The sequence below is a fragment of the Mustela erminea genome, chromosome 2 (assembly GCF_009829155.1).
Source record: "Mustela erminea isolate mMusErm1 chromosome 2, mMusErm1.Pri, whole genome shotgun sequence".
Lineage (NCBI taxonomy): Eukaryota > Metazoa > Chordata > Mammalia > Carnivora > Mustelidae > Mustela > Mustela erminea.
In genome coordinates, this window is record NC_045615.1 from 101,135,487 (window position 1) to 101,161,331 (window position 25,845).

General features: G+C 51.8%; 1 protein-coding gene across 8 annotated transcripts in view; it reads right to left on the reverse strand.

The window, feature by feature from the left end:
• Positions 1-25,845, reverse strand: part of TBC1D14 (TBC1 domain family member 14) — a 103,173-nt gene that overhangs the window by 15,437 nt on the left and 61,891 nt on the right. For 5 of the 8 annotated variants that reach the window (XR_004283348.1, XM_032333751.1, XM_032333753.1 and 2 more), the window contains 8 exons: positions 15,429-15,547; positions 13,606-13,688; positions 12,261-12,378; positions 10,227-10,333; positions 6,992-7,072; positions 5,831-5,925; positions 2,868-2,939; positions 2,050-2,178 (listed from right to left, as the gene is read on the reverse strand). Coding sequence is in view for 7 of the 8 variants with exons in the window: in XM_032333751.1 (XP_032189642.1) it covers positions 2,050-2,178; positions 2,868-2,939; positions 5,831-5,925; positions 6,992-7,072; positions 10,227-10,333; positions 12,261-12,378; positions 13,606-13,688; positions 15,429-15,547 (804 nt within the window). In the remaining variant the exon portion in view is untranslated. Of the gene's footprint in view, positions 1-2,049; positions 2,179-2,867; positions 2,940-5,830; positions 5,926-6,991; positions 7,073-10,226; positions 10,334-12,260; positions 12,379-13,605; positions 13,689-15,428; positions 15,550-19,290; positions 19,296-22,180; positions 22,282-25,845 lie in introns of those variants that run through there. The other 3 variants (XM_032333757.1, XM_032333756.1, XM_032333752.1) reach the window with 3 other exon arrangements.

Consider the following 25,845-nt stretch of genomic DNA (forward strand, 5'->3'; position numbering starts at 1 on the left):
ATCTAAAAAGAGAAGGGGAGGGGGGGGTCTTATCTTCACCAATAGGAGATATGGAGATGGTGATCATTTTATTATATACAGCAGGTACTCTCCTGACTCTGGAAGCCTGTAGATGTTGCCTGTAGAACACTTAAGTAGTACAGAAACAAAACAGGTCATCTCTAAGTACTACTAATACTGTGCACTTCCTTTTATTGTTAAATATGGTAGCTGTTACAGAAAGTGGTCTGTTTCAGACTTTTGAAAAAATAATCAGCTTTTTAATCTCAAATACTTTTCCAGGATATGATGCTTTGCAAACCTCAGGACTGCATCAGTTATGCTCCCAAACGTTATTATTTTTTCTTATTTTAACTGCAGTACATTAGCACGCAGCGATAACCTTATTTTCAGACGTACGATGTCATGAGGGATTCAGCAGTTCCACTCATCGCTTGGTGCTCAGTGTACTCCTCACCCCCAGCCCCGGGCCTGCCTTCCCTGGGGAAACACCATCTTGTTTTCCAGAATCAGGAGTTTGTTGATTTGTCTCTTTTTTCCCTTTCATCGTTTGTTTTTTCAAGTCCACATACAAGAAAAATCATATGGTCTCTGTCTTCCTCTGACTGACTTATCTCACCTAGCACAATACTCCCTAACTTCATCCATGTTGTTGCAAATGGCAAGATTTCATTCCTTTTCATGGCTAAGTAATATTCCACTGTATGTGTCACACACACACCCTCCCTTAACCGTTCATCAGTGGATGGACATGTGGGCTGCTCCACAGTTCGGCTGTTGTAGCTAATGCCACTGCGAACACCAGCGTACACACAGTCTTCTGAGTCAGTGCCGTCTCATTCTCTGGGTAAATACCCTGTAGCGCAATTACTGGGTCGTAGGGCAGCTCTATTTTCAGGACCTTGAGGAACCTCCATACTCTTCTCCAGAGTGGCTGCAGCAACCTGCATTTCTACCAGCAGTGGAAGATGGTTCCCCTTTTCTCTACAACCTCACCAACACCCAACACCCAACACACAACACGCCAACACCCATTGTTTCTACTGCTGGATTTTAAGTAACCATTTGCCTCCCTGAAACACCCATTTTAAAATGTTTTCATCTTCACAATGAAAATATTTTTAAGTTATTACAGTTATAAATAATTACATAACAACCACCTCTGGGCATAATGCTTTGTCCACACCTCAGGATTGATCTGCACTAGCCGAGTTACATACCTGTGCCAGCTACCACTACTGACAGTTGAAACCAAACTGTCTTCCAAAAGGTCTCTGCCAATTCAGAGCCCCCCAACAGCCACCATGTTCACAGCAGTATTAAAATACTACTTTTTTTTTTTTTTTTTTAAATGTAAGTACTACCTAAGCAAGACATACTCTGGAGGCCTTAGGACATTTGGGAAGAAACATGCCCAAGATCCTGTATTACCGGTGACCATTATCAGCAAATCATCAGCAAATCCAGCCACTGGGCCCCTGGGTGGATGGCTCTTAGCGTGTAGGGAGCCCGTGGACTTAGGGAGCAGAATAGGTTAGGCTCGCTGCTCTTCCATGCACCAGCTATGTGCCTGGATGGGTCACATTATGTGGGCCTTGATTCTTCATTGGTGCCCTGCAGGAGACCCACCACTGGGAGCACATGAGGGGCTGCCCCAGGGCAACTCCTGTCTGCTCCTTGCATCTGGTCTGTGTCTAACCATATCCCCTGTCCTGTGTGGGGCACACCGCGTGAGGCAGAGCCCCAGGGTGACAGTGTGCAGCCACAGAGGTGGGTGATACATGCTCTCCACGATAGGCCCACACGTGACCAGCCCCCCTGAGCTTCTGCTGGGACATAGGACATGCATGCTCAGGTAGCAGCCGGCCCTCCGCCTCTTCCCTCCTTGAAAAAGTGTTTGTTCAGAAATACTTCTGAAAGAATTGTTAAGAAATACATACAAATGGCTCTGAAACGTGTGTTTGGAAAACAGACTCCTTTTCCCTCTGAAAAGACAGAACGATCAGCAACCTGACTGTGTAATAAGACACACATCCTGGGGATACTCACAAGGCCATGGTCCACTCGGAAAAACGCCATCTGGCAGGGTTTATTCAAAAGATTAGAAAAAGCAATGAAGGCATCTGCAGTATCTAGGTTCAAGATCAGCACGGCTGCGATAAATGACATACCCTGGACCTGAGGGAGGAGAGTAGGGGAGTTAAACTCACGGCAGCCACCGTGGTCTGAACTGCTCTTTCACGGGTTCAAAGAGGCACCAAGACACCCCCAAGTTCACAGAGCCCACCCTCCCACCCCCCCACCCCCACCCACCACTGATCTGAGAGCCTCAGCGGCACCCACCCACTCCCTCGGGCTGCTCGGCCACATGGGCCGTGCCTGCCTGCTCTCCCTCGGGCCCTGCCCCACACCCTGCTACATGGAAAATCATGAGCAGATCTGGCACCTGACAGCCCGCCCTCCAGCACGGATAATGTCGGGGCTGCAGAGCTGGGGTCTAACCCCATTAGTCTACGGTCACGTGCACACAGCTGTAAGCCATGGGGACAGCAGCACAGTGTATCAATGGTTATGCTTAAAGGCTTTTCTGATTTAATGCTAAGAAAAAAAGAAATCACATGCAAAAAATGAAAGTCCAATCGGTTATAATGTGATTAGTGCCGCAGAGCGGCAATGTCAGCTCAGCCCCTTTATGAGAAAGCGGAGGCGACTCACGGACCACAAAACTCTCCACGACCCCCCTACCCCTGACAACAACCAAAAAATGAAGGCACTCAACCTGACGTTTGCAGCTAAGTTGTGCTGGGCAATATTCTGACTTTCTCTTTAAATGGTAACATTATAAAATATTGAAAAGATACACTTACATAACCCACATCCGGTCGGTAACAAGTATAAGCGCCCAAAATACTGTGCAACATGTCATGATACGGACCACCCTAAAAGGATCAACACACCAAAAAACAATACGTGCGTAAGTCTGGTTAGTACTCGGGATGACATAGAATGCTGCCACCGCCGGCCACACCAGCTGCTCTTGCGGGGCGGACCAGGGACCAAGCATTACGCTTGCAGCTCTATGCATCCTGCGTGATTCGACGAGTTAACGGCCAATCCATGGTTAATCAGAGCCTGCAGCTCAACCCACAAAGCTGCTTGGGAAAAAGCGGATGGGTCAGGCGTTAACACCCTGCTCAGAAAGCATCCTCAGTCTGGCTCCTGCTGTGTGACTGTCTCCCCTTTAAGGTTCCACAAGCCAGCCAGCCATCCCTGGGCTCTTCAGAGCAGGTGACCCACCCGTCCCCCTGCCCCCCGCTCCAATGATCGTCTGTTTCTTCTGTGCGTTTCAGCATGGCGAGTTTAAGAAATACCCCGTGAGTGTCGAGTCCTGAGAGGAATCATTTAATTGATGCTCTCCCAGTCCTGTCCAGCCAAGACCTGAGCTGGAATTTCCTGTTTTCTAAGAGGGCACAGTGGCAGGCACACAGGGCCTCCCACATGTCAGTATGTCTGTAGACACCGTGAAAGGACCATCAGGGTCCAGACCCCATAGCCTGCAGCCACAGCTACTGTGTGGGCACAGCCAACTTAGGAAAGCGTACATGGTGTGTGACGAGGAAGACACTCTGCGGGTGACCACGTGTGGCTTATGAAAGAACGCCATGGCCCAAACCGTCACATTCTGTTATGTCCGAGAAGCGAAAGAAGAAACACTCTGTATCAGAGGGAAAAAGAAAGAAACCCCACATGGGAAAGTAAAAGAGACAGCAATCAGTGCCACGAAGGTAGGAGAAGGAGGACAGGCAGGGAGCTCGGGGGCAGAGTGCCAGAGGCCCGCCTGAACACTACCGCTGACCGTCACGCAACAGGAAAGACAAGAGCATCAGGCTCTCTCAGCATCAACTTCTCTTAACGGTAAATGCTTCTAACCCCAAAGATGCTCCAGCCTTCTATGCGCTGAATGTCTTTTCTCTGATGAAAAGACGGTGCCAGTGGATGGCGGCCCTGTTTCAGAACTCTTGCTTCGGACATCTCCCCACACTCTCCCCTCCCACTGTGCTGTTTCTTGGTACTACCCACTTAGGAAGTCAGCGCTGAGGGCACCACAGACTGAGGGACACACCCAGAGGAACGTAGAGGGAAGAAGAAAAGCCAACTTCTCTGCCATCTGTCTCAAACCGCACCCGAGAGACCCCAAGAGCCCTCCTCTTTTTCTGAACACATCTCCCTGCGCCAAGATAACTGCCCAGTGAATCTCAAAGTCAACGAGGCTGAGTCCCTGGGAGAGACAGTACAGAGATCCCCCTGGGTCCCTGGTTTGGGAACACTGCTCGTCAGTGTCGGGAAGAGGCCAGCACCCTCTTGGGCCACGTTGCGGTTCCCAGACTGCCCTGGTCAGCTACACGGCAGGTGTACCTCGAAGCACATCCTGATGTTGTCCTTCCTCTAGAGCACGGCTGAAGCACACGGGCTCCCAGGGCGGCCACCGTGGCCTGGGCGTGGTAAGCAGGGCCACAGTACTGAATTCCACGCTCTCTGCTCGTTCCTTGAGGGAAGGGAGATCCCTTGCACCACCCACCGTCTGATGCTTCTGTTCCAGTCCTCCTTCCGCCTGGAGGGTCTTTCCTATCGTCTGGTCAGACTGTCACTCAAACCCAGTCCAAGCACAGTCTGAGGGCCCCTTCCTTAGTGACCCCATTCCCGACACACCCCCACCCCTGCTGGACCCCCAGCACAGTGGCCACAGCTCCCCTGTGCTGGGACACACCTATATTTCTGCGAAGCCCACGTGTGTCTAACACGTGCATCTGTGTGCCTGGCTCCTTCCTTCTACGTGGCTGGTGAACTCTCTGTTCTGGTTCATTCCATTATCCTTTTACTGGTTATCCAGTGTGCACACAGCGTGACACCAGAAACACGGGCCTGACAGAATCAGGTCGGGAATCCCAAGGTTGCTTGGCAAGCACCAAGGTGAGTGCACGGAGGAGGCCAGGGACCTGTGCAGGGGCTGGCATAGAGATCCACAAAAAGACGGGAATCTGAACCAAGTAAGGGCAATGGGAACAGGGCAAGGACAGGCTCAAGGGCACTTCTTCACAAGCAGACCTAGCAAAAACCATTACAGACTGGATGCAGGAGGGGTCAAAGAAAACCCCCGGGGAAACATCCGCTGCTGGAAGAGGTCTCCACACCCCTCTGCTCCGATGACTCCAAAATCCATGGCCAGCAGCCCTGAGCCCCTCCTGGGCCAGCTCAGAGCCCCACGGGAGAGGCCACATTTCTCTTTACTGCCATCCAATCTCCCATGGCTACTCCATCCCATCTCCCATGGCTGGTTCTGCACCCAGGGGTGTCACCGCTCTCTCCTGGGCCATCTGCTCAGAAGCCCACTCTCATTCCAGCCCACAGCTGCCAAGGACTTCCACACGCCCTTTCCAGCACCCCAGGCTCCCCACCAAGATCGTCTTCTGAGGGAGGGCTGTGTGTGCAGCCCTGAACACGAAGCCGTGGCCAGGGATGCCCAGTCAGGTGGAACAGCACACGAGGCCCTTCCCGGGCCAGACCTACTGAGGCCTGGCTACATGCACCGTAAGAGGGGCCAGAGCTGCCTGAGAGCAGAAGTGTGAGTTACCCTCGTCCATAAAGGTCTAAATGTGATGATGGAAGACTGCCCTCTGTAAAGGTCTAAATGTGATGACAGAAGACTGCTCTCTCCCACCCACACCCCCCAAATCCCAGTGTTTTTCAAACTTGGTTACAAACACAGGCAGCTTGGCACCTGTGATGTTTAGACAAAACACACTTAAAGCAACAAAGAACCCCCACCTACCTGCTGGAAAATGCAGAGATTAGGAAAGGTCCTAGAGATGTCCAGTTTAATAAGCTCCAAGCTGGCTTCTCGGTCTGCAGCGGAAAACCCGGCATCTATCAAAAGACAGGGAATCAGGACACATCTCAGAGGCGGGCACGCACAACCACACCAAGGCTCTAAGTATGACAGGGGTGGTCACGGGCCCAATTACACGGGAGCCAGCACGGTGCACCGTGGGCTTCTGAAGAGCAAAACCTCAGAGCACCAGCCGAGGCCGGACCGTCATCAGGGATTTCCCAGCATCTAAAGTTCAAATGTCACCCGATGTTACCGGACAGCAGCAAGAGTCCGTGGAAGGGTGGACAAGGAAGGGAATATACATGAAATGCACCTTCCTTGGCTCCGAAACATTAGCGGTGTGAACTCAGAATGTGTGGCAGTTACCGCAGGGAAACAGTCCTGCATACTATTTCTGACTAATATTCACAAATAACTGGTTTTGAATTTTGGAATTCCAGTATGACACGGACAGTTTAAACACAGATCAGCAAACGCGACACCATTAAGCACCAGCAATAATCATTCCTGGGCGTTGGGCCTTCTAAAAGCATCACCTAGCAAATGTGCGGGGCTCCTGTCTCCCTGCAGAAGTTCCCAAGCTCCTGTCAGAGCCAACATTCGACCAGTCCTGGGGGCTAGGCTGCTAAAATCATGGGAACCGTGAAACCACAGCAGTTACAACTGGCCCTCCGGCCTGTCTGCACACAAATGCATCTCAGGAATTGGTCTTTTTCATAAGCTTCTCTTCAATTGGTTTCTCCTAAGAAAAAAAAATCCGGCACGCCTTGGTGGCTCAGCCATTAAGCGTCTGCCTTCAGCTAGGGTCATGATTCTCAGGATACTGGGATCGAGCCCCGCGTCAGGCTCCCTGCTCAGCAGGTAGTCTGCTTCTCCCTCTTCCACTCCCTTTCCCTCTGCCTGATGCTCCTCTGCTCAGGTTCTCTCTCTCTGTCAAATAATAAATAAAATCTTTTTAAAAAAAGAAAATAAATCCCTTTTCCCATGAACCTTTTTATAAATGTGCACCAACCACTATTTCAGTACCAGAAAGTTGGCTGTGTCATAAACAGTGACACACGACAGACCCACGTAGCCTCCCGGGTTTAGCATGGTATGTACCTTCGTTCTCTGCCTCAGAGCCTCCTGTGCTGAAGGACCGCCACCTCTCCTTGGCTCGGGCAAGACAGATGTCGAAGAGCTCTGAAAGAGAAGCCTCAGGGTGAGTACCACAGGCACGTAGGAGTCTGTGTCCCCAAAGCCCGGGCGAGCAAATGACCAACTTGTTCCAATGGTTACAGGTTGGTCTCAAACTGCATACTCAGAAGGCCACGTGAGTAAGTCCCCAACGCAGCTTCTGAGGACGTCAGCACATACTAAGGAAGAAGTCACAAAGTATTAGCACGATGCTGAGTGCATGCTTCAACAACACAACACGCCCCTACCGCACTTCTGTTCTGACTCGTGTCTGAGCTTACTGCCTCACTAGGGGGGTGAGATGTAAAGGTTTCTCCCTCGCCTACGCAGCGAGGGCGATCGGCACGGGGACAACAGAGAGCGACACAATCAATGAACACCAGACGACGGACGATGGAGGGAAGCAGAGCCCAGCAGAGACCCACGTGGCTCCAGAGAAAGACAGGAGGTGGCCGCAAGCACGGGGGCCCAGCCTCCCTCAGCTCACTGCCGGCCGCCAATTCCCGGGAGGAGCCCCCAGAAGGATGGCTCCCAACCTCCCCCACCCCTACAACTTTCTTTTTCAGTAAGTCTTCTCTTTGAGGAGCTTAGAGCAGTGAAATAAGAGCTCATGCTCACAAATTCTGCTGTCATAGCCAGCCCTGTGTGGGTATGTCCACGCCTCATTCCTGAAGGAACCCCGTGAGGGCTCCACCCACGGAGACCTCCCCAGCCCCCTGGCTGTTCACCCCAGCCCTGGGTCCCTCATCCACATCGGCGTCGCTTATGAGCACTGATGGATGACAAAGACTTTAACTGCAGCTACCCAGAGAATTTCTGTCACTTTATTTTTCCCACCATTACTTCTGGAATACACAACAGAGCACCCTGCCTTCCACAGAGTTCACGCTATTTTATTAAAACATAAGCCAAGTTGTAGGAACTGTACTGTGATCCAACAAGGGAAATCTTGATTAATTACTTTTTCCAGCCTTGTTAAAGATCTGAGTCACAACACGCAGGTTGGCCGGGGCAGAAGAGGGTACGACTGTGAAATGTAACCGCATACTATTATCCCTGAACAAAAAGGTCTGGGGAACCTCTGCCCACTCTCAACGTTCCAGGAGGCGGGCTTGGCTTGGAGATGGAAGGAAACCACCACCTGGCCCCCAAACACTGGGAACCACTGGCCAGAAGAGGTATGAGATGGTTCAAGCACAGAAGCCAGCAGCCTCAGACAAAAACGAGTTGAAGCGTCAAGTCCCACAGGTGTCTCTGTCCTTTACTGTGGTGTCTGCAGTGATGAGGGGGCAGCAAACACACCTTCCTCTCAGACCTGGGTACAAAGCCCAAGGCTGACTTCCCTGAGAGCAAAGGCTCAGTAACGTACTACACCGACTTTCTAGAAGTTTCCAATCTTACAAGCATAACCTTCAAGAGCTAATCTCCAGGGGTTCTCAAGATGGAACACAGGCTTCCGACCCAGCCAAGGGTAGCAGAGAATCCTGACTCCAGCCTGCGCTAGGGTGTGGGGCAGTCCTGAACCTTCTCAGAAGGGCTGTTGATGTTAGAGAAGACATCTAAGTAAGCAACAGAACGTGATGCCCAGCCTCACATTCTTATGTTGGCTTAAATATTCAGTAAAACTGAGATTAAGGAGAACCCAAGAAGGTGGCATAGGCATGCACCCCATGGATACTTCCTGAGAGCCTGCCACATGCAGAGGGCTAGGCCGGGCCCAGTGACGGAGCAGAGAGCGTGACAGCTGGGAACGCAGCCTCCAGGGCACGTGCTCTCGTGGAGGAAACAGACTCCAGGCAGCCAATCATACAAGAACGATGCGACGTAAATAAAATGAACCGATATCCGCATCGAGACAAACTTTCAAGATATGTAATTGGGGCTGCTGAGCCCCATCTACTCTGACATAGTCCACAGAAGATTCTAATTCTCCTAAAATCAACGCAGGCACCAGTGAGAACCACACAGACACACCCAGTACCCAGCTCAGCTGTTGCTCGGCTGCTGCTAGAGTTTAGAACATTTTTAAGAACAAGGACTAAGGTAAATGCTCGGCGATTTCTCCAAACTTCTACAAACGATTTCAAAAGTTAAATGTTACATATAATCCTCTAAGGTAAAGAAATTAAAATGGAGCCTGGAGGCAGTCACTAGAAACAGAAACCAGGAACCATCCACACAACCAGCTGATCTTAATCAAGACAGAGAACGCTGCCTGGACAAGGCCGCCATTGTGGGGTAAGGTCAAAGTCTTGTAAGATTAAGGAAAAAAAAAAAAAGTAACAGTAATAAAAACACGAACCCTACCTACAAAGAGAAGATACAAATCAGTTTTCCACTTGAATGCCTTCCGTGGGGCGAAAACTGCCACCACCCACGGCAGGAGCACGAAAGGCAGGAGGAAGAGGCTCCTGTCTTGGCAGCCGAGACTGCGGGCAGGCAGAGAAGTGTCTCAGCTCCTGGTGTCCAGCTCCCTCTGGGCACACAGCCTCGTGGGCTGCGGGGCGCAGAGTGGGAAGCCAGTCCAGGGTGCACAGCTGCTAGGGTACGACCACCTGCATGCCGCACGGGGCATCCGGGGAGACAAAGAGCCCAAAGAAAGAGGAATACCTACACATCTCCACCTCCCCCTGGATGGCAGCTACCAGGACTCAGGGACCCCGGCCTGGCATGGGAGCTGTCCTTCTACGGCGCTTACGGATCAACCGCCTGGAACAAAATGCTGCCAAAAACCCCACTGCACGCCAACCACAAGGCCTCCAGAAAGAACACCCGCCTCTCTTCCACTCCCACGTCCCCACCAAGCTGGATTTCCACAGCACCTGGAGGAAAGATCCTGACATGACCCAGCCCACCACTGCTCTGAAAACTCTCTGTGCCCCCTTGTCTGTTCCGGGAAGAGGACCGGTATCAGGAGGAAGGCAGGCATCTGCTCGGAACTCCTGGGTAACAGAAGCAGGGAGGAGTGACCCTGGCTGCCCTGCTATCTCTCCCTCCTGGAGGACCTAGTTACCAGGCCTCTCAAAGACACAACTTCAGGGCAGCAGCTGCCTCTCTTCCTCACGGGGCAGAGGGTACGGGGGAAGCCAGAGGACTGGGGCTGGAAGGTGGCGGGGGAAAGGATCCATTCTCCAAGCCTGGGATCAGGCAAGCTACTCACCATGGGTGATGTTTAACTCGTTGCCAATGGCTAAGCTCCAGACTTTGCCTCTCACACTGGGAGGGATCCCCTGCCACCAGAGATCTCGAACTTTCCTAGAGCACCACCTGCACAAAAACAGAAGCATGGATTTATGAGTTTTTTCTCAGTGAAGAAACATCCGACCACCTGTGCACCTAGCCCCAGACCAGAAAATCAGGGGACAGAGTCTTGCACGTACAGTCCCCACCCTCAGGGAGCCGCAGCCCCATGCTCCAGAGGCCAGGAGATCAACGACAACGGCTGTGACAGGGACGCCAAGGGCCCCGTGTGAGCAGGGAGGGTGCTGTTCTGGAGCTGAATCCTGTGTGACCAGCCCCAGTTTAAGCAGGTAAAGGGAAGGGCTTTCTGAGCAGAAGGCAGGGAATGAGAAACAGCCTGGACCGCTGCAGGAACTGCAGACAGCTGGGCACAGTGCAGGGAGCCCCGAGAGCCCAGCAGCTGGCCACCACACCCGCACGCAGGCTGGTCACTGGGAAGTGAGCCCCACCAGCAGTGGAGCTGCGGAGGCCTGAGGGCCACGAGGCACATGCACGGCCCACAGCGGGGACCGCCGCCAGCTGGGGCTAATGTAAAGGGGACGAGGCTCGGCTGGGGCTTCTCGGCACAGTGCCGGGGGGAGAGGGGGGCGGGGGGGAACAGCAGGGGCTGCTGCAACTGATTCTGCCCTTACCTGTGGAACCCGAGCAGATTCCTTCTCCCCTCTGCCCTGCAGCTGCTGAGACCCTCCCCCGGGAGGCGTTGTGAAGGTCAAGTGGGACAGAGCACTGGGGCGCCCAGCTGGAGCCCTGAACACGGGCTGCTGTGTAAGTGCCCACATCTAGCTCACACCAAGGATCGGGCAGGGCAGGAGGCACCAGGAGTGGAGGGGCAGGAGGCATTTTGTAGCCACACAGGGAGACAGCCCAGGAGTTCTGAGCACCCCCATTCTTTTCCTGGGTCCCCTTTGAGAGAAAATATTTCCTGAGAATGTCCAGCCTATTAAAGACACCTAGAAAAGTGGGCTTCAGGAATAGCTTGTTTTCCCGGCAGAGATCCTCAACAGGGCCGTCTGACCCCTGTAACAAGAGCTAGGAACACCAAAGCGAGGAAAGTGCCAGAAGCAAGTCCCCAACATCCTGACATCTGCTTTAGGTGGAAAGGGACAAGCCTACAGGGAAACTCCCATCCAAGCTCCCCGGTGGCGCCCGCTAACGGACCAAGACCCAGAAGAAGCCACTCGCCTCTGCGCGTGGCCCTAGGGACCGCTGTCTGCAGGCTGCCCCTCCCCATTCTGAATGTGCAAGGAGGACAGATCTCTTGTTGTCCGTGGGTGTTAAGATGACAGCAGGTGTCAGGCTCTGCTGGGTACTGGCCACTGGGAAATGTCATCAAAGACCCCATCCCCAGCCTCAGACAGAAGACATCAGATGCTAGAGCAGATGGGTGCAATGTACCCAGGGGTCAGCCACAGTCCCCTGGGCAGGAATGTCTTCCCCAAGGAAGTACAAGCTTTAAAGAACAAAGAGTTAGCTGGAGGAGGTGTTACAGGACAAGGGCACTCTAAGCAGAGGGCACAGAACATGTAAAGGTCCTGCAGCTGCCTAAAGAGAGGGGTCATCAAGGCAGGAGAGCTAGAAGGTGAGCCTAGATGGGAAGCGTTATCTCACAAAAGTTCCCACCAGGTAAGCAAAGGAATTCACACTGTATACAGAGCAGCAGGAAGTCATGGACATTCTACACTAAGGGGCGGGGGATGACACAGACCTGGGCTTTAGAAGGTTCCTCTGGATACGAAGCAAAGACAACCTGGGGGTCGGATGAGGGCTGTCCCAGTGTCCCAGCAGGGAACGGCAGGGGTGAACTGAGGTGGGGAGGGAGACCCCACACCACATAAACGTGAAGGGTAAATTCACCGAAGGCTGTGACGGGAGCTCCAGTTCACACCGCCGCTAACGGCAGGTTCTAGAGGGAACTGCTAAGCCATCTAGCAGTACCCGCCACACGACAGCTTACATTGTTTCCCAGTTAGGCAAAATCTCGTTGTTCCAGGTGAGGACGGCGTTGCCGATGCTCTCCTCCAGGCGGCACCTCTCCTCCAGCTGCCTTCTCCTCCGCTGGGCCTCCTTTAGCTCTGCAAACGGTGACGGCAAACGAGGATAGAGCATCGGTTAACTGACACCTGCCGCTTGCACACAGGGTGACTTGGCTCAGAGTCATGCTGTGAAACACCCAGAAGACGCCACCGAAGTGGGCCGTGATGCCACCCTCCCAACTACCGTTCTGGGCCTCTCGGGGTGTGGGACACTTAGGCCTTGTCCACCTTTCGCTAAGCTTTTTAAGAAGAACGCGCAGACAGAAGGGCATGTGAGTGAGAACAGGGTTCAGCCACCTCAGGAGAGAAACCCAAGAAACTCCCTGCCTAGCCAACCTGGAACACTGCCGACCACCAGGCGCCCCCGGGCCCCCTGCCCAGTCCCCTTCCCCACTGAGCCTCTAGCCTCACCTCTCACAGCTCGGGCACAAGTCATAGCGTGGGAGGAGCAACTTGGAGAAATCTCACACATCTTAAACTACACGTGCTTTTTGCTATTTCTTCTACTGAGCTATTTCGCAGTTTATCGCGCTATTTCTTTTACTAAAACAACATGCAGCATCTTAGCCATTCTGCATGTACAACTGGCAGCATGGGGTACGTTCACATGGTTGTGCGCCACCCGCCACTCCAGAACTTTCTCATCTTCCCTGACAGAAGCTCACCACTGCTCTACTCTCCAGCTCTATGATTCTCACTGCTCTGGGGCTTCAGGTCAGCAAAATCTTACAATACGCGTACTTTAGTGAGTAGCTTACGTCGCTGAGCCCTCCAGGTCTGTCCATGCTCTAGCAGGTGGCAGAACATCCTTCCAGTTTATGCTGAATTAATACTGTGGGATGGGCCACACTGTGTTTATTATGTATACTTTTTTAAACATGCTGGCGTCTTAGGGTTTTTAAATGCTGCACAGGATTTCATCAAATCCAATGACATCGTCTTGTAAATGAGGAAAGTGGAGGCCAGAGAGGGGAGGAAGTTTGCTCATCACCTTATCACTTTGGACTGAAGCTTTCCCCAGCCTAGCACTTCTGTCCTAAAGGGTCTCTTTTCTCATGTAAATTCATGGTATTACCTCCTTGGAGAAAGCTACTGGGAATGGACAGTCAGTGGAAACATATGCTTTTGATAAAAAACAAAAATTTCAAAATATTTAGGCATTCACCAAAGTTCAGGATCTAGGGCTCCAGGAGGTAAAAAAAAATCTCCGGAAAGACACGCAATCTTGTGGTGTCTGACATAAGCAACACGTGTGAGAGCCGTTACCTCGTTTCTTGGCCTGAACCACCATTTCCTCGTACTGCTGCCTGTGTTTCTGGGCTTCTTCAGCTGGCTTCGCTGGGAGATTTCTTGACAAAAAACAAAGGATTTCTACTATTACAAACATCAAATAGAAGTCTTTGTAAAACAAAATTTGAGAATTACTTACTAAAAAAAATGAAAAACTCAAAAGACCAAAAAACTACATTTGTTAAGATGACCCAAGACACAGCAATTTCTTAAACTAAAAAGATTTAATTACAGAAGTAAAACAAGCTCAGTATTTTCAAAAATCTGAAGTACAAACTTATTAGAAGGAAAGGAACAGCTGCTTGATCTTCTGGTATTTTTCAACCCAGTCTCCAGAACAACTGCGAGCTGAGCATGGCACCCAGACAGTTGTCACACTTTCTGAGAGGCAGGGACCCCAAGGGCAGGTGTCGCACATACGGAGGAATCCGCTCTCCGACCAGTTCCTCCAGGGTGCAAGCTTTCTATTAGCTACTGGCTCATCTGTGTTCTTTTACATAAAATGTGCGTCACAGTTCTGAGCATATAAGTGGGGTGTGCAACTTCGAATCCTGAGTGAAAACCTCAAACGCATGGGCTCCTTCAGAAGGTCAATCTGCAGGCGCTTGACAGCTGGGGGCAGCAAGGTCAGGCTGGTATGCTCCCCACACAGCACAGCCTGCATTCTGGCGTATTCCGAATGACTGCCCGCCTTTCTGCCAAAAGCCATGGCACCTTCTCCCACAGGCCCTGTTTCTGAGAGTGCTGGGAGGGTGTTCCTGAATGGGCTCTTCCCGGGTCCCTCTCCATCCTTCTAACCCGGCATTGCAGGGACTCTCTCCCCATCCACCACACATTCACCAGGCCCAAGGCCCAAGAGTTACAAGACTCATTTCTGGGTGGCTCAGTTAGTTGGGCGTCCGACTCTTGATTTCGGCTCAAGGACGAGATCTTGGGGTCATGAGATTGAACCTTACAGCGGGCACTGCTCTTGGCATGGAGTCTGCTTGGGATTCTTTCTCTCCCTCTCCCCCCCCCCCCCACATGTGCGCGCTCTCTAAATAAGTAAATAAATAGAAAAATAAAAACTTACCCCCCCCCAAAAAAAGACTATGACCCACTTCTGCAGATTTCAGGGTGGGCAGGGACCTAAGAGACCACTGTCTTAACAAGCTCTCTTTCTCCCTCTTTCCAAAGCTGTGGGATCATCCTATTCAAACACAATGTTCACAGAAGCTCAGAACTTAAAAAGAGACTGGCTGTGGCCTGGGACAATGCAGCAGTCCCTTTACCTCACTGATGCCTTCAAATGTGATCTGTAAACCAGTCATCAAAGCCCATCTCATCTGTCAACGGACACTGGAGGCCCTGGGACACCAAAGGTGGGTCCGTGTACAGCAGACCTCCAAGAAGCCAGCAGGCCAGGCCAGGAGCTGACCCACCATGCTGGGGTGTCCCCGCAACACCCCCTTTGCAGGACACTTCTCTGTGTTTCTTGCCATTACGAGTCAGCCCATAATCTACAGTGGCTACTGAAGTATTTCTAAATGCTAAATTACAATGAAAAACCATCTGAATGGAAAACCTTGGTCAAAACTTCTGTGCTAAAGGACAGTTTTGCAAACTGGTTATTATTATTATCATAGAACACATGTTAACATAGGGAATAATGAGGAACTGAGGATTTTAATATGTACCAGGGGTTACTCTTCTTCCCTCAAGTGACCTGAGCTCTTATTCTAACACAATGTGATCAACAAATTGTGCTTATCTACTAAAGCAAACATTCTAGGGATTCTAAGAATCTTTTGAAGACTCACGCTGGTCTGTCTTCCAGGATGAGAGCGGTAGTGGACAGTGGCTCAAAATCAAGATTCTTCCTCACATTCTGCTTTGGAGAGGGTGGCTTGCTAGGTCGTCCAGCCTTGTCTTCATATTCCTGGGACAAAGAAACAATGGGTAACTCTAGGCCTAGCCAGTTCTGATATTATGAAGTCCCTCCAAGCACAAGAGAGCTGTTTTGTAATGAGGTCCTTTAAGCCATTTTGAGGTAGCATATTGAAAATATTTCCTTTTTGAAAGGAAACACTGCCAACTGGAGGGGTCGGTCATATAGATCTGCAGTGAGGAGTGCAGCTGCCCCTGCTGCTGGAGGCATGGGGGGGTCACTGAGGTCCACCATCCCAGCAGCCCCCCTAGGCTCTATGCTTCTCCGGGATAAAAGCTGTCTTCTGGCTTCTGGATGATGCCAACTTCTACTGGTTATTGCAGTGGCCACTGGGAAACTCAGAGCCATAGCATTCATCTGACCCCTGGCTTCATCCCCTACACGCTTCCAACCCAAATTTCAAACCCCTTTCCTTTTATCTCATGGCATTTTATATGTTTTTGTTAGCCCTTCCAACAGTTTCCAACATGAGGAAAAGGTTAAACGTTTTTTGCAGAAAATGATTAGAAGTGTTTCTTTTCGTAGATCTATTTTTTAAGTACAGCTGACTCAATGTTACGTTAGTGTCAGGTGCACAACATAGTGATTCAGCCAGTGTGGTTGCCACGTCTCATCATGAACGCTATGACAACATCACGATGTTCCCTGTGCTGGGTCTTTTGTTCCCATGATTTACTCGTGTCCTAACTGGGAGCATGTGTCTCCCACTCAGTCCCTCCGCCCCCACGCCCCCCTGGCAAGCATCAGTGTGTTCTCTGTACTTATGGGTCTGATTCTGCTTTTTGTTTATTCATTTGTTTTGGTTTTTACATTCCACAACTCAATGAGATCAGATGGTATTTTTCTTTCTCAGTCTGATTTCTTTCACTCAGCATAACACACTCCAGGCCCATCCACGATGTTGCAAATGCGGTTCCATTTTCTTAAGAGCGGGAGCATTAAAAAAAAAAATTCTTTAACATCTTTGTATGAAGCCTTCACTGCAAGTGGTTACATAAATACTGGTGCTACAAGCAGACTCACTAGCACCGGGTCACTGATTTGTCCCACGAACTGTAGCCAAAGGCTTGGTCACACCTGGTGACCCACATTCCCAATGCCCAACCAGTGGAGTTCCGGGAGTCAAGCAAGTTGGAACCAAAGAGTCTGGCTTCTGGAACAGCGTGTGCGTTGTGTGCCTGTGCGTGTGTGTGCACGTGTGCATTTGTGCGCACGCACACATATGTGCGCGCCCTTAGCCCTCTGCCAAAGAGAAAAACAAAACAATACTTTCTTATTGCCTATGTTACAGAGAAGGCTCTTGGGACCCTCCTGCTCGAGGGAAGACCATCTAACTGCCAAGACAGGAAAACAAATGAACAGTTAACCCACGATTTAAATAACCATTCCAGATAACAACAGAAGCAATATCACGAGCAGAAAGCCATTAATTGCTAAAGGAATTAAATCGACACTAGCTGCCAAGGGGCTGTTACTGGTAACATTATTTGGCCAGCAATTATTCCCTCAGCCAGAAGAGCCTATAGAAGCCTCTAAAAAGTAGAGAGGCGCATTTGTTTCCTCAAAATACACAGGCAGCAAGATGGGGCACCCGAAGAAGCAGGTGGGTGGGGCAGTGCATCTGGGTGTGCAAGATTACATGCTGTCACCGTCTACCCTGAAATGGTCCCACTAAAACACCAAAATGACTCCTACCTACCCCAAACTGAGAAAACAGACTCCCTCCTTCATGGAGTCAACATCTGAGCACACACGTTTTCAGGCACTCACATAGCCATTGAGCCACTGGAAGCTTCACATCTAGCACCAGGATGTCAGAGTCTTGAATTTTACAGACAATCTACCCAAAGCTGTGTGTTAAGAAAGATTCTGAGACATGCTGGATTTTAACAAGAGTTAGTCCTGAATGCCCCGTAAGGTGCTACTCACCTGCTGACCACGGAGGCCAAAGACGGCAACCCCAAGTTAAATGTCCCAGAACACGGACACCCATTTCCATTTGCTTTTGTGTGCTTTACACACACAGTCTCATTCTAGCTCTGTGGCAGTCTCACCCCATTCTACAGACAGGGTAATTGAGGCTCAGAGTGAAGTGCCTTACCCCCCAAGTACACAGCCAGCAAGGGGCTGGCGTTGGCCATTCTGCCACTCTGCACAAGCCCAACCTCTTTGTGATTACACTCAAACAGGTATGCAGTTTTAGAGAGAAAAGGCCCAGTTCTACATGGGTTAAGTGCAGCCACTGGAGCCAGATGGGGGTGGGAACAAATTCAGATCCACAGAGAACCAGCTGCGGCCTCCAGCAAAGCCCTTACTTGGAATCCCTGAGCTGCATGTCCACACGTCCAGCCGTACAAACCAGAGAGGGCTATCTAAGGAACAGGGAGAAGCTTTGTGCACAGAAAGTTCTCAATAAAGGGTAGTCCTGGCTGCTGAATGCCGTACCCCTAGGCCTGAAACAAGCGTATAAAAAAAGAAAAAGAAAAAGAAAAACAGAAAGAAAGAGAAAGCAAGCAGGCCACCAGCCCTAGGGCCAAACAATCACGGAGCTCTGCAAAGTCTGCAAACAGCACAAATACAGAAAGGAGTAAAAGTAACCAAATGCCTTGATTCGCAAGGAAAAAATATCAGATCCCTTCAGTTAGTGCTCAGAAACTCTTGTCACAACAACACGCACCACCGCACCGCGAAGGAGCCGAGAGCTTTGCGAGAACCTGACACACACGTCAGCGTGACTTCGCCTTCCCGCCAGCCCTCTGAGCCAGGAGCCGCCTCTGTCCCCAGTCGCAGATGGAAGGTGCAGGCCCAGCTGTCAGTGACCAGCCTGCTGGGGAGCGGGGGGACCTGGGGACACACTTCCCAGGACTCTAGAATACCTGAGAGCCACTCACAGACACAATGCAGAAGTAATTCAGTCATTCACATTCTAAGAAAAGCTTTCAACCATGACAGAAACCTGTAATACTGAATTAAGGGCAGAGGTAGGGCAAATACTTCTGTTTTAACCACATAAAGCACTGCATGATTAAAAAAAAAAAAGAGGTGGCTTGTCCTACCCATACTTGAAATTGCAGGGAAAGCCTTTCCAGAACTCCAAAAAGCACTGCCGGTGTGAATGTCGTCGGAACGTTGGAAATGGTCACAGGTCTCGCTCCACACCTAGTTCTTCCAGAGCCTCACACGGAGGTGTCAACAATTAGCTCATTTTCCCAATGCGACAAACTGACTTTAGAAACCAGAAAGGACTGACTGCCCTTTTCTGCCACCTGACGGTCACCACCACGGGCCACATACCTGCTCCTGAGAAGGGCCTGTCCCTACCCACCCTGCCTCACTGCCTGGTGTCCCCACCTGGCTGAGGGTACAGAGGGACAGATGTACACAATGGCCAAGAAGGGCCTGACTCCCTCAGGAACTGGGGTGGTCCCGAGAGGCTCAGGCTCACCTTGCCCAAGTGGATTCTGTGATAGGCACATAAAACCTGGAGAAGTCTAAAGTCCAAAGGACTTGCTCCTGATCTTCCTGAGGATCCCAACCATTTAACTGAGAAAGCTGTGGCTGTCTGAAAGCATCCTGGGAACAGAAAAGATAAGGATGCCGAATTCTGGCCCACTCTAACCCAGAGCTGGGTTTACCAGTTGGCTCCATATTCCTAAGACCAGGGAAGTCTTGTCCCCTCCCCTCAGTTGGAAATCCGAGTCACCCACAGCCTCTGTTTGCCCTGATTGCATAAATTTGTCTAAGCACTCAGCAATAAAATCATTGTTTAACCAGGAAAAAAAATTTAAAAAAGACAACTATTCACTCCAAGGCTCCTTTGGGGGTGGGGGGTGCGGAGGGAGGAGGGCTACAAAAAAAAAAAATCCCTGGAGAAACAACGTTCTGCCATGACTTACCAGTGTTAGGCACGCCATGGGGACGGGGACAGAGTGAGAAGCAAACAGTGAGTTGGAAGCCTGGTTCCTATCTGGGAAAGTCCTCTTTGTCCTCACTCAACCCACCTCCTCATCTCCAGAAAGGCTCCCAGGAGGAGGGGAGGTGACGCCCGCTCCAGAGCTACTAGAGCTTGAGCCCCTTCTAGGGGCCAGGCCCAGCCTTAGGCCAGTCTCTCCTCACAAAGTTTCTTCTCTTGTTGGGACCACTATGGGATCAAGTTTTGATTAGCCCGCAGGGTGCTCAGTACAGATCACCCTGCCCAACACTGCCCAGCCCCAGAGGAAACAGAGAACGGGGTTCTTCAAAGTTCCAGGGATAAATCAGTTTAAGTGGTCATGGTAACATTTTCTTTAAAATCAAACAATAAGAGAAAAAAAAAAGCAGAGTCCACATAATAAGGACAGATTCTTCATTCTATACCTAGTTTTATCTCCGTCCAGAGTCTCAACTTAAATTGTGTAAGGCACGGGGGATGGGGGTGTAGGGGGTTGTCAAAAAGGTTTACAGGCCACTCATTAGTCAGCATGGGAGGTCCCAGCCCCTGCCCTGAGGAGTTTACTACCCCACATCCTGCTGGGAAGACCAGACCAAGAGCAGCAACAAACAAACCAGGGGCTGAGCTGTGGGTGTGGTTTGATAACCCAGCAAAGGGTCAGGGTAAAAAGCCAGGACAGTGGAGTAGGGTCCCAACTCCATGCAGGGGCCAAGAGCCAAACAGCTTTAGCAGGCAGGAGGAAAATGGAAAGGGCCCTCATCTGCAAAGGGACCACACGGGGCCAGCCCTGAAGGAGACCTAGACCTCAGCCCTGAAGGGCTCTGGGTGGGGCAGTAAGCCGCAGAGCCGAGGAGAGCAGATCAGGAAAACTGCCGTTAAGAGAGCAAGGCTGGAGGACTGGGTGTCTACAGCAGCGGGAATCCAGGACAGCATCTCATTGAGGGTGCCTCCCGAGAGAACACAGGACTGGGCAGATCGGGGCTGGACGCTGGAGAGGCATCCTGCCGGCACCAGCCGCAGCCAAGGGACACACAGGAGCAGGCTTGTCCGCGGGTCAGGACCAGTGCATTACATGGGGAATGGTGCTGAGTCCAAGTGCCAAGAGCAAGCTCCCTGGAGCCGGAGGGATGAGCCTCGAGAGAGGAGCTGGACTTGGGGCGAGCTGTAAAGTCAACTGTGAGAGGAGCCCGTCTGATGCGCCCCGCCACAGGAGCCACAGCCCCCATGTGATTGTGTGATCCGGAGAGCACTGAGGGTGAGGATTAGGGTGACAGACTCCTCAGATACGTGTTTAACTTGCCATTAAAAAGGAAAAACAAAAGACAGCAGGACAAACAATTGAGAGGAGGAAGAAAAGATCAAGCTTCTGGAATGATGAAAGCATTCCAGGCAGGATGGCAGGAGGGGAGGCCCCCAGGCTGGAAAGAGCACAGCCGTCAGACAAGACCTGTGCTCCAATCCTTGACTCAATTTACACCGTGGCAAGATTAGCATCTTCCCACAAGAGAGCTAGTGCTGCAGGGACCTCGCCAACAAAGCAAGGCGGGTCATCTCGCGTGATCCCCACAAGACCCACGGTTCACCGCACCACAGTGGCCACACCTTCATGGGCCAAGAGCCCAGGCAGCCTGCAGGGGAAGCACCAGGGGGCCAGCAGGCCTAGGTTTCAATCTCAACCTCCTCAATGACCACCAACAGCAGCATGACCTTGAGCGCATTCCTTCGCCCTTCCCCTGAGGATGGATTATCAGAGGACAGCCACCGCAGGTGCCCAGAAAATGGCCAGGAATTCTTTCCATTGCCGGGTACTACAAAATCACCCTTCTCAGTATTTCCCCAGCAGGGCCGTGGGGAAACGCAGAGCAAGCAAGAGCCTGGAAGGCCACAGCTGGCTTCACACCTTGCCATCGGTGACACGCAGTTCTGGGGGCGGGGGCGGGGAGAGAGGCTCTGGTCTGTTGGGACGTTCAGTGGCCTGTCCAGGTCTCCCAAGGGCTCAGCCTTCCGGGAGGCTGTCCTGGTGACCACCCGCCTGACCTCACAGCGAGGAGGCCCCCTGAGGGCCTCCGGGGCTGCTCGCCAGCAGCGAGGTTCCCAGAGAGCATCCCCCTCCTCACCGGAAATGGTATTTGGGAAAGCAACTGTGGGGAACCTCTGTTCAAGGCCGTGCTCCTTACAAAACACGCAGAACACCGAGTTAATAGGCGGCCTGGGTAGTGCAATGTCTTAAAGACGAACCGGGGCTTCCAGCAAGCCTGGCCGCTGCTGCCGTCTGATCCAACAGGGCGCAGGCTGCCCCCGCCCGCCCCCCGCACGAAGGCTTCCCCCAGCACCCCGGGCAAGGCCCCCTGGCCGGTGAGAGGGGGCCGGGCCTGGCCCGGATCGGAGAACAGGCTGCAGTGCCCCGCGGGGCGACAACAATCAGGATGCGGCGGCTCACCCTTCGGCCTCTCACTGCCTCCGCCGAGGCCGACCCCCGGGGGAAAATCTCTCACTGCCTCCGCCGAGGCCGACCCCCGAGGGAAAATCTCGCGGAGCCGCACACACAAAGCCTGCGGGGAGGCTCGCGGGGAACACGACGGCCGCGTGCAAGCCTCAGCTCGTTGGGCAGTGGTGTGCAACACACACATGCACACGCACCGGGGCGCACCCACGCTAGGCGCCCGGCCGGTGGGCGGGCCGGCCGCACTCACCATGAACGCCGCGGGGCTCAGGGGCGCGCGGCCGGCGGCTCCATGCCCGGGCGGGCTCCGGCGGGCGGCTCTGGGGACCTCGGGCGGCGGCTCGGCGCGCGCGCGGGCGGGGGCGGCAGGCCGCTCAGTGGCGCGCAGATGCCGCGCCGCCGATGGGATCGTGCGCTCCGCGTCGGCGCGTCAGGCCTGGCTCGCGGGCGGTGGGCAGGGGCTATGGGCGGGGAGGGGCGGGGCTCCCAGCTCCCTCCACCTCCCCGGGGTCCGCCCCCCGCCCGCCGGGACCGCGGCCCACACCCTCAGCAGAGCCGGACCGCACTGGGAAACGCGCGCTCCTCATAGGCAGCGGCGAGACCCCCAGCACGCGGAGCTCTGCTCCCTAGCGCGTCCTGGAATGAGAAAGTGTGTCACCGAACGGAGCTGCAGAACATGTCCGCGCGCCTCCGCTCTGCATAGCGGGCTGAGAGCACACGGTTGCTCATCTTTCTTCCGCAGGAAGGTGCGTCCAGTCCAACGTCAGGGTGCACAGCGAAGCCCATCCAGATGGGAACCTGACGAACGACTGCTGCCGAGAGGGGCAGCTGGGAGGGGCGTTAGGATCCGTGCCGGCAACACCACTGCCCTGTCCTTCAGTGGCACTCACCGAAGCCTGCCGCACAGTGCATCTCAGATGGGAGCATCCCACTACAAACCATACCCCAGCTTACAGGAATCTTTAAAATCGGTGCAGGGGCAAAATTCCTTCCCAGCAGACCATGGGTCCAACGTCCAGGGGTGGACAGACTGGGTCTGGGCCAATGCCAAGACTCCCCGGGGATGGAAATGCACAAGTCTCCGGACTAGGACAACGAGGCTTCCCCAGCTGACTTGCTGGAGACCAGCATTCCCAAATTGCCACCAGAAACTTCTTCACTGGGAAGAAGCCTAGGATTTCCAGCCAGCTGTACTCAAGAAGATGGAGGAGTAACAGGGAGCACGTGCAGACACGGGAATTGCCACAGGTCATTGGCAGATGCAGCCATTTTGGAGGACAGTCTGGCATCCCTCAGGGGCCAGTACACCGACCACACCCCTGGGAACCTGCCCAAGAGAAACAAAACATCCCTCCACAAAGAGACCTGATGCAAATACTCACAACATGAACTCACATTAACTGAAGACATGGGATGGGCAGGAAGGCTCCGTGCACGCGGGCTCTGGACAGGCGAACCCCAAAACATGACCTAAGGTCATCTACAAGATTCCGTTTCTATGAAGTTTCTTTAAAAGGCAAATCTCTAGGGGCACCTGGGTGGCTCAGTGGGTTAGGGCCTCCTCTGCCTTTGGCTCAGGTCGTGGTCTCAGGATCCTGGGATCGAGTCCCGCATCGGGCTTTCTGCTTGGCAGGGGCCTGCTTTCCTTCCTCTCTCTGCCTGCCTCTCTGCCAGCTTGTGATCTCTGTCTGTCAAATGAATAAATAAGGTCTTTATAAATAAATAAATAAATAAATGGCAAATCTCTAGAGAGAAAGCAAATTACTGTTTGCCTGGAGCGTGAAGAGGGAACTGCCAACAGGCCTGAGGGAACTTTCTGGAATGAGGAAAACATCCTAGTACTGGAGTGCACTGATAGCTGCACAGCTACATAAATTTCCTAAAAATCACTGAAACATGGATGAGAAATTGTATAGTAATTATACTTCAATAAAGCTGTTTCAAAAAGTAACAGGAAGATCAAGAGAGAGAGTTTGATTCTGGAAGAAGGATTAAGGAAAGCCTTAAGAGAAATTACTCGAAATTTGGAAAACAAAAGCATTGGAGGGTGGGGTGTCCTTTCACTTCATCCCTGGGCACTTTTAACACATCAGCCAGTTTATTCAGTCCTCCAGGAGGGTGTGCCCATGCTATTTATTACTTTATTAGAGTCCAGAAAATGTGACAGACACACTAACTTGTAGACTGATGTCCAAAAGAAAGAACAACTCCAGAGGTTATATTTTCTTGTTCCCACCAGGCTGTAGGTTTAAATCCAACCTAACAATCTTGTTCTAATTCCTTTTTTTTGTTTTTATGCCAATAAATGCCTAGTTCTTCAAATGCCCTTGTCATCAATTTTACCATCTCACTCAACTTCTCCATGTTTTAAATGAATTTTTGACCTACGGTCATGAATGAATGAATGAAAGAAAGAAAAAGAGGGAAGGAAGGAGGGAAAGGAGGGAGGGAGGGAGGAGGAAAGGGGAAAAAAGAAAAGGTAAATGTCACGAGAAAATGGCAGAATAACTGTTTTATACCAAGAGAATAAAGAGACAAAAAAGCTAAGGGCAATACACAAGCTTGACTGGATGCCGGTTCATAAGAACAGTGTGGTGCAACTGGGGAAAAACAGAATGTGGTCTGGTCGTGAACTTGGTCACAGTCACACAGAATTATTGACCATCCCCCTAGGTGTGATAATAGCCTCATGCTGACCGTAGGACAGCTTCCACTCTGTAGACCTGTATGCTGGCATATTGAGGGGTAAGATGTCACAATACCTGCAACTTACTTTCAAATGGTTCCATTAAAAAAAAAATAGAGGCACGATAATATGAATATCCTAATGTCAGTGACTGTTCCGTCTCAGCGGACTATATATGGTGCTTACTGAATCATTCCTGGAACCCTTCTGTAGGTTTAGAGTTTTAAGTGAAAGGGACTATGCAATGTCTGGTGGCCGACTGTCCTTCAGATCTTGTCGCAAACAGCAGAAATACACCCCCTGCCCTGCCCTCCGGGACCAGAACAAGGCCCATCATTCTCTCCCAGCATCAGCTTCCGTTGCTCACAGCACTGATCACACTTGTAATTACATGTTTATTTAAAATGCATTTCCCTCGGGGTGCCTGGGGGGCTCAGTGGGTTAAGCATCTGCCTTTGGCTCAGGTCATGATCCCAGATCCTGGGATTGAGCCCTGCATTAGGGTCCCAGCTCAGTAGGGATCCTGCTTCTCCCTCTCCCTCTGCCTGCATCTCCCCCTGCTTGTGCTCCCTCTCTCTCTCTCAAATGAATAAATAAAATCTTTGGGGGAAAAAAAAAAAAAAAGAGGTGTTTCCCTCAGGGAACCATAAAACCTCTGAGAACAGTGGCAGTCATTTCCCCTCATTCCCTTCCATCCCTCCATCCACGCACTTCTGGTGATTGGCCCCAGGAACACAGATGAACACAGATGAGCACAGTCCCTGCCTTCATATCATCCCAGATCAGCAAGCAGACGACTGCTAAATCACAGACGTGCCCAAGACACCTCCCAGATTTCCAGAGGCCCCGGAGGCAGCTGACTGGCCTGCGGGCTAACTGCGGGCTTTCTGGAAGGAGTTCCCAGAGCCAGAGAGGGGCCAGGCTCCCTTCCCACAGACGAATGGGTTCTCAGCCCTCCATGCCTCCTATGACACCCAGGGCTGCATACACTTTAGAAACCAGCCCCTGGATCTCACAGGGATCAAAAGATTACCGAAGGAACAACTTTCAGTCCTAGGGATTTGGTTAAGTAAATCATGTTACACAGAAGGCCACTACTTAGTAAAAAATGAAAGAATATATAAGGATACAGGAAAATGCCTATGCTGTCATAAAAATAAGAAGAAAAACGCCCACAAAGTGGTATGTTTTGAATTTTGACACTCATTCATCCACTTAACAAATATGTA